Source organism: Agelaius phoeniceus, chromosome 5 (genome assembly GCF_051311805.1).
Source record: "Agelaius phoeniceus isolate bAgePho1 chromosome 5, bAgePho1.hap1, whole genome shotgun sequence".
Lineage (NCBI taxonomy): Eukaryota > Metazoa > Chordata > Aves > Passeriformes > Icteridae > Agelaius > Agelaius phoeniceus.
In genome coordinates, this window is record NC_135269.1 from 70100210 (window position 1) to 70108267 (window position 8058).

Below are 8058 nucleotides of genomic sequence, written 5' to 3' on the forward strand. Positions count from 1 at the left end.
TACTGGAGAAAGGGGATTTTGAAGTGACTCGGATGACTCCTTTCTCTCTTGGGCTTTCCAAGTGTTTCAAATGCTTCCTGTGAAGCATTTCTGGGTACTGCCAAGGGTAAAGGTCCTGGAAAAAGCCATGGAAGTTAATAAAGGAGAGACTGATGGAGAGGATCAAGCAGCCACTGGTTCCAGAGCATGGAAATCAAGGGCACTGAGACATGGCATGAGTAATGGTGAGGATGAGTGTGGTCCCAAGCCCCAGCCAGTGTGCAGAGGTGGGTGAGCAAGTCAGAGGGAGCCATAGCCTGAGGTACAGCAGAGGTGTCTGCACAGGGGCCTCAGCCTGAAATCACTCTGATGCTTTCATCCCAGCAGGGGCTGTGGCAGCATTTGATCCCAGCAGAAAAAATCCATCCAGGCAGAGGAGCTGGCACGGCAGGAGCTGTCCAGCAAAGGCAGTGAGAGTGATGTGCTCACTTTGCTCTCCTGAAAGCAAGATCTTCTCCTAGGGGTGTGTGCAGCCCCACTGGCACAAGGCAGGGCTCTTGCTGCTGTGCCCATGGCAGCTGGAGGCAAGAGGAGCAGAACTCCATGGTGCTCCCAGGCTGTGCCCCGTGTCTGCCCTGGCATCTGGTGCCTGTGCTCAGCTGTGCAGAGCCCCCAGAGCTGCCCCTGGGGAATGGGCCTGGCCTCTGGCTGCTGGCCCAGCTGGGGGTGCCTGTTGCCCAGGATCCTGCAGCACATCAGCCAGCCCCAGTGGGGCTCTCCAAAGCTCAGGGCAGCTGCAGGGGCCCAGGCTGCAGCTCTTTATGCAGCTGAGGCAGGCCTGGAGCTCTGCTGGCTGCCGTCACAGCTGGGACACCAGCACACCTGGAGACACCTGCATGGGGCTGCCTCACTCTGCACACCCACCACAACCTGTGTCTGACTGCAGCCCCCAAACAGGTTGGTCCTGGCTGAGCAGTGAGACCCAGCAGGACAATGAACAACAGCTCCTGAGCTGAGATGTCCAGCCCCAAGCTGGCACCTCTGAAAGTGACACAGCTTGCATGAGCTGTTGGCAGCCTGGCCCACTTTGTTCATGCCATTCACAGGAGAATAACTGGTGTCTGATGCTGACACTTGGCTGGGTCTTCCGGCATCCTCTGATTGCATTTGCACACCCAATGTCCTGCAAGGATGCTCTGGGAACCCTGACTTTACTGCTGGATGTAGAAATGTCAGTGGGAAGCAACCTGTGGTTTATAGAAGACATGACCCTGCAATCCAGCACTGCTGCAAATCCCTTTTATTGTAAGCTCTTGCAAACTCCATGATGGGGCACACATTGATCTTTGACAACCATTGAATACATTTCCCCAAATCAGTTTCCCATCAAGCTGCAGAAAAGCTTCAGAGGCAGAGCAGAGCATGAAGGTGTCCAAGGAGAGCAGCACAGGAATTCAGCTTTGGCTGCTCCAAGCTCTCTATGGATCTGATGCCAAAGCCTGCCTGTCTGATACAACAGCTGCTGCTCTCAAGGTGCAGTTCCAAAAGCAAGCAAACAAAAGCATGTGCCAGGATCACAGAATCACTGAATTGTTGTGGTTTGGAGGGACTTCTCAGGACCTTCTAGTCCAGACTCCAGGCTGCAGCAGGATCAGCTAGAGCAGGTTGTCCAGAATCATGTATTGTTGGGCTTTGGGTATCTCCAGACATGGAGATCTCCAGGCAGGATCTCTGGGCACCCTGAGGTGCCCTGGTGCCACAGCTTTGCTAAGGAGGTGAGGGACAAGTCAGCTGCACACTCTTGGGGCCAGCTGAGGAGGAGAGGACTCGTTCCTCAGAGCTCTCTCCTGACATGGGCAGCAAAGCAAAGCAGCTGCAGGCTCTGCCCACATCTTTGTGCCTTTGAGCAGAGCAGGAGGTGCCCTGAGGGACACAGCTGGAAACACACCAGAGAAGGAAGCAGCACAGCCTCTGCCCAGGACATTTGTCCCCCTCTCCTCTGCTCTGCTCAGACCCCACCTGCACTGCTGCCTCCAGCTCTGGGCCCACAGCACAAGAAGGATACAAAGCTGGTGGAGTGGTGTCCAGTGGAGGCCATGAAGGTGCTCCAAGGGCTGGAGCAGGTCTGCTCTGGAGAGAGGCTGAGAGAGCTGGGCATGTTCAGCCTGGACAAGACTGCTGAGGGTCCAGTACCTCAAGGATCTCCAAGAGGGCTGGAGAGGGTCATTGGACAAGGGTATGGAGGGACAGGACAAGAGGGAATGGTTTCACACTGATGGAGGGCAGGGTTAGATGGGATATTATAAAGAAATGAATCACCCTGAGCAGGCTGTGGTATGAGTAAAAGTTACCCAGAGCTGTTTTGACTGCCCCATCCCTGGAAGGCTTCAAGGCCAGGCTGGGGAGGGCTTGGAACAAGCTGGTGTAGTGGAAGGTGTCCCTGCCCATGGCAGACAGGTGAGAATGAGATGATCTTTAAGGCTTTAGTGTCCCATCAAAACCAACCCACTCTGTGATTCTGTGATTCTGTGACTTGTGGGAAAAGCCACCGAACCTTTTCCAATGAGGATGTGAGGCTTATTGCCTGGGACAGGCAGTGCCAAATAGGGTAACTGTTGCATTGTAGAGCTCAGTCAACCTCTCCTCCAGCTCCCCCAGTGTCATGTTCTGCACCTCATTCTTGTCGTTCTCAGCAATGATCCCCCAAGCCTTTGTGGGGTTTTTGTCCACCACGCAGCAGGCAGCTGACCAGATGTGGCTGGGTTTGTTCACCCTCCCGTTGGACACGTAGGTGTTCCCAGGCACAGCACCCGTGACCACAAAGGTGTTTTTACAGCCCTTGGTCATTTCAGGCATGGTATCAGACTCGTAGGTGTTCCACTTGCCATTGTTGAGAATCCTGTCCTGGGGCACTATGTTGGTCTGGGTGAAGGTGGCTGCCATGCTCAATATAGTCTCCAAATGGCCACTGGGGCACAAATGGCCACGGTCCAAACCCTTCAGTTGTGTGTAGTCACCAGGAATAGCCTGGCTGTCTTTGATTTGGTCTAAGGTGAATTTGTGATTGTACATGAGGGTCATCTCACTTGTCATCTCTTTAAGATCATTTTCACCTATAAGCTGGACAGGAAAAGAAAAAATGGTGTTAGAACGGGGACTGGGAGTAATGGAGAAGATTTCCCTAGAGGAGAAGTCTCTGAAAGTCAAGATCCCATTTTTTGTCACCTCAGTGGATAAATTGTATGAATCTGAGAGAAATCATACACATGGACCAACCCACATGAACACAAAAGCTTTAAAGAGGAAGTAGGTCAGATTCGGACTGCTCTGAGTTTGACTTGTGACCTTTGTGATCCAGCCTGCAGCCCGTGCTGGGAGCATGGTTGGAGGCACGAGACAAGGAGCATTCCCCACTCCTAGGATTGAAAGGTGACTTTGGTGATTCAAATCTACTTCCCTTTCCTCCTGCCTCCAGAGCCCAAATCTGCCCTGGGCTCTCCCTGGATGCCCTCACACCACACTGTGATTCTGTGATTTTATGTGGGGTTGCTACAGGTGTACCCCAGTCCTGGAACACCAGAGCTTGCCTCCTGTAACCCCATACACAGGGAGAAGTGTCAGGAAATGAGTCCTGGAGCTGAGGTTTCCCTGGGAGGGCTACAGTTCATTCAAGGAGGAACAGTTTTGCTCAGGAAGCAAAAAGATCTCACTGTGAATGGAATCTGTTCCAGCAGTGCTGGGAATGTGTCTCAGAGCTGATCTGGGCCAGGGAGAATTTTCTGCAGCATCACTGCAAAGAAGTTACAAATGATCAGCCTCTGAGAGGAGCCTGTAATCCCAAAAGAGTCCTGGGGAAAGGAAATTCTCCAAAAAGGGCTCAGGAGAAAATCTGGTTTTTTTGAAGGCCAGGGTCCAAGGTCCAGGAGGAAAATGGCAGGTTGGATAGGCCTTGGAGCATGCTGGTCTAATGGCAAGTGGCCTGGCCCATGCAAGGGAGCTGGACTGAGATGGTCTTTAAGGTTCCTTCCAACACAAACCATTCTATGATGCTCCAGAAAGAGAGAATGTGGAGGCTGCAGTGGTGCAACACCAGATTAGCTGCTTGAGTTCCTATGCATAAGATTAAAAGATGATTTTTTTCATAACTTTAACAACATTTGGTTCATCTTTAGAGAAACATATTTAGCCTTCCTTTGGAGTAGGGCATGTGGCTTCCTTCTCTGGCTCACCTTCCCCCTATGCTGTCCTGCTACTCTGTCCTTACCAATGACAGGAATTGCTTCTTTTTCTCTTCTGCAATTGGCCTGTTCTGCTGAAGTTTGTCTGAAGGACATTTGTGAGGGCTCTAGAGCTTGTGCAGTTCTGCCTGTCTGCTGGATCCTTCTGGACCAAGCCTGAGCCAAAGGTGCTCGGGGTCACTGCCCATGGATGGAGATCACACCCTTGTGACTGGACCAACACTGATGCTCCTCACTTTGCAGTGCCAGAAATGTCACTCCAGAAATCCCTGCACAGTTAACCTGGCCCTCTCATCTCCAGTGCCTTTTCCCTCCAGGCTTTGTCCCTGGGCCATCTTACCCCCTTCTGAGTTTCTCATATTTCTTCTCAAATACCAATCACAAAGCCTGTTTAACTCTTCACTGGGAGCAGATAGGGTTAGGGTTCTGCCAGGGATGGAGAACAGCTCAGGGCAAAGTGGGGATCAGATCCCAGCAGGACTGTTGGTCCCTCAAGTTTAGCCTCTCCTGGATGCCTTTTCCCCATCACTTGGGCACCCAGCACAGCAGGGGACAGGCAGGGGAAGCATTTGACTTTGTCATGTCATGCCAAGTAATGGGATTTGCTGTTCCTGTCAGGTGAAGGCAGAGAGCTGGGCACCTTTGGGATGTGATTCATCTCATGCTCCTGCTGATGTCTCAGGTGCATCAGAGGAACCATGTGGTGCATGGGTTTGAAGTAAAATGAGGAGAGTTCTATCCAATGTATCCACATGCATGTAGGTAGTGGGCTGGGACAAAACGAAAATGGTTCTTTTAATATTGCTTTTAATGCAAACAGGTCATGTGCTGTGAGGAAGACACTCACCTGGGGCTCAAGAAGCCATGCCACATCTGGTCTCTTGCCAGCTCCAGGCCTGTATTTGTATGCAGAGTACACTGGGATTCTCCTGTCTCTGTCGTACAGGGTGGCATAGTGATACGAGTTGCTCAAACGCTGGCAGATCCAGGCTGGGTTCCTTGGGTTCAGGGCATCATTTGGGGGAAGGCCTGAGTAAAAAAACTGAGGACAACTCACAAAGGACTTGACCACCTCGCTGTGTCCCAGCCACAGGCAGCTGGCCAACACCTGCAGCAGCAGCAGCAGCCCCAGCATGGTGGCAGGATTTCAGTGAAGGGCTCTTGCTCCCCTGGAAGGCAAATGCAGAGGGACACTCAGCTGGGAGAGAGCAGGTCATGGCCTGCAGCCTTTGGTGCAGGGGGACAGAGCTGGCAGAGGAGGGGATTGTGAGAGACCAGGAAAGGAGTAATTTCTGTCCTCCTGCATATGGAAAAACCACAAGGGCAATAAGGGTGAAAGCTAAAACAGGGTTTAGGTGCCCAGAGGAGGCAGCAGTGGGAGCACTCAGCCTGTAGGAGGAAGGAGCCAAAGCCACCAGGACTGCAATCAGCTCTCCCAGCCAAGTGATCTTGTAACTGAGGCACAGCCCTGGGACAAGGTCACCTTTGCCCACCTCCCTCCTGCTCTCAGCACCTTCCCACAGCAGACACCTGCACCTGGGCACAGACTCTGCTCAGCCCCTGCCATGCTGAGCTGGGCTTTAATCTCATGGGGCATTGGGCAGGCAAAGAACAGCAGTGCTGCACTTCCTACAGCTCTCTGGGCCCATCCAGGTTCCCACAGACACTCAGCTCTTCCACTCAGACCCAATACTGAACCCCAAATCATCCACCTGGGCTCCTGCCTCTCAGCTGACATTGGGCCATGGCTCTCCTGCTGCTCACCTTGCATTTCCACCTTATCCAAGTCCAGACTCTGAACTTGCAGACACATGCAGAGAGCAAAGGAAGGGGCCAAGCAGATGGCAGCAGCAAGCATGAGGGATAACACCTCTATCTTAGCAGCACAATGGCTGCTGCAGTGCAAGCCCTGAGGGGCAGCTCTTGCCCTGCTTGCTTGGGATTCCTGCTGGTGCCCAGCTTCAGCTTTGCTGATTGATTTCCCTGTACAGGCAAAGGCAGCATGGCAGGAATTTCTTGGACAGCAACCTGTCCTGTTTTGTCTTTCTCAGTGCTGATGTGATTTTCAGCAGTCAGTAAGGTCATTCCTTTATGAGCAAACTGCTGACAAGCTCCCTGGGATGATGGCAAGCAAGCAAGGGGTGGCTTTGTCTTGCTCCAGAGGCAGCTGAGGTTTGGGAGAGCAGGGATGCTTCCCCTTGCATTGCCAGACACTCCTTGGAGAGATTTAATATCATCAGCATTTGCAATAAGGCAGCTGGGACAGGCAGTTCAAAGGGTTCCTGGCAGACAAAGCTGCCACAGCCTCTAAAGCACAAAGCCCACCTTGGGCTGGCAAGGGGCTGAGCTCAGGACAGATGAAGGCTTCACAAGTCACCTTGCACCTTTGCCCTTGTCTTGGTCTTCTCCCTGCCCCTCATCTCTCCATTTCCACTGGATTCAGGATGCTGGGCTGCACACAGCCCTGCTCTGACCCAAGATATCTGGTCCTTTTTCTCTTTTCCAGCCCTGGATCAGGAACGTGGTGACCAATGAGCTGGAAACTGAGAACTGCAACTACAAGTCAGGAATTTTACAGTGCTCTGCAGAGCATTCCCAAAGCTGCCTCAAATCAAGCAGAGAAGGGTCTGAAAAGTCCTTCTGCATGACCCACTCCCTGAGATTAAAACAGATCTAACTAAGGTAATATCTAATATAACAGATTCATAGAATACAGCCGACCTTGAGAAGGAGTGGCACAGGATTCTGCTCACAGCCCCAAAGTGGCAGAGGAGTCTCAAATGCCTCTGCTGCAGTCTCAAGACTTTCTAGGTTTATATACTCTCTAGGAAGAGGCAGTTGGGGGATTTCTCAAGCAGGGTTCAGAGTAAATTTTCCCAGGTGTTCAGACCACACCTGTGTTTGTCCAGAGTTTCTTTGCAAGGTCATGGCTGGAGTTTTAGTACTCAATAAATTCCTCCTTCTTTCCTATTCAACAGTTTGATGTTAATTTTCAGGTAAGTTGGCTTGAGTTTCTTTCCCAAATCTTTCCTTCTGTCCTTGCCCTCCTGTCTGACAGAAAACACTAAATGGCTGCAAAATTAAAGTGCATATATGAGCTCTGATTGCTCCTTGGAGCTCAGCAACTCCAGCCCAGCCTTTGTCCATATATGTATATTTATTCCAGAAAGTCAGGAAAGATTTTTAATATTGGAATCAATGGTGAGGAAGGAGAAGGGGCTTACCTTCAAGCCGAGTCTCAGAACAGGCAGCTGAACTGTTCCTTCTGTCTTCTCTCAGGAGAAAGCAGTGTTTGAATCCTCAGAAGTGCACCTGCAATATATACCCTTTCAAAAATTTGCCCCTTGTTATAAACAAGGAATTCTAGAGAATAGAGAAGTTTTCTATTTTTATTCAGGGGGTATGTGCACACCCACCCTGAAATGTGCTGACTGTTGTTTGTTATAGTTTCCCCAGAATTTCTCCCAACTTTGCTGACTTGCAGCATGGTATGTCAGGATCAGTTAACTATCCACCCAGTCATGAAGTTGCCCTTTCTTGTAAACAGTGAATTCCACAGAAAAGAGAAGTTTTCTATTTTTATTTAGGGATTTTGTTCACACCCACTCTGAAAGATGTTGACATTGTTTTAGTTTCCTCAGAATTTCTCCCAAATTTGCTGCCTTGCAGCATGGCATGTCAGGGTCAGCTAACAGGGTCTGGTGGCTTCCTTGATCATTTCCTCAATGCCACCAGCTGCAGCTGCTGCTGCTCCAGCACCTACACGTGTTTCTGCTCCCCACAGAACAGCTCTGGGGACATTGGATGGACTGGCCTGACTCTGATACACTCAGATATTCAC

General features: G+C 51.1%; 1 protein-coding gene across 2 annotated transcripts; it reads right to left on the minus strand.

The window, feature by feature from the left end:
• Window positions 1-1262: 1262 nt before the first annotated feature.
• LOC129119300 (endonuclease domain-containing 1 protein-like) lies at window positions 1263-7749 on the minus strand. Of its 2 annotated transcripts, none has more exons than XM_077179273.1 (3): window positions 7442-7749; window positions 5065-5386; window positions 1263-3099 (listed from the first exon to the last, which is right to left on the minus strand). In XM_077179273.1, exons 2-3 carry the CDS (start codon window positions 5350-5352, stop codon window positions 2557-2559), a joined length of 831 nt encoding a protein of 276 aa, XP_077035388.1. In that variant the 5' UTR covers window positions 5353-5386; window positions 7442-7749; the 3' UTR covers window positions 1263-2556. The 2 variants fall into 2 exon arrangements, with proteins under 2 accessions (XP_077035388.1, XP_077035389.1); XM_077179274.1 differs by lacking the exon at window positions 7442-7749 and adding an exon at window positions 6939-7017.
• Window positions 7750-8058: the final 309 nt, after the last annotated feature.

Excerpts from the sequence above, each read along its gene's own strand:
- LOC129119300 (XM_077179273.1), bottom strand. The coding sequence starts at position 5,352 with ATGCTGGGGCTGCTGCTGCTGCTGCAGGTGTTGGCCAGCTGCCTGTGG. Across the intron at positions 3,100-5,064 it reads CATGGCTTCTTGAGCCCCAG|CTTATAGGTGAAAATGATCT; the intron begins GTGAGTGTCTTC and ends TTTCCTGTCCAG.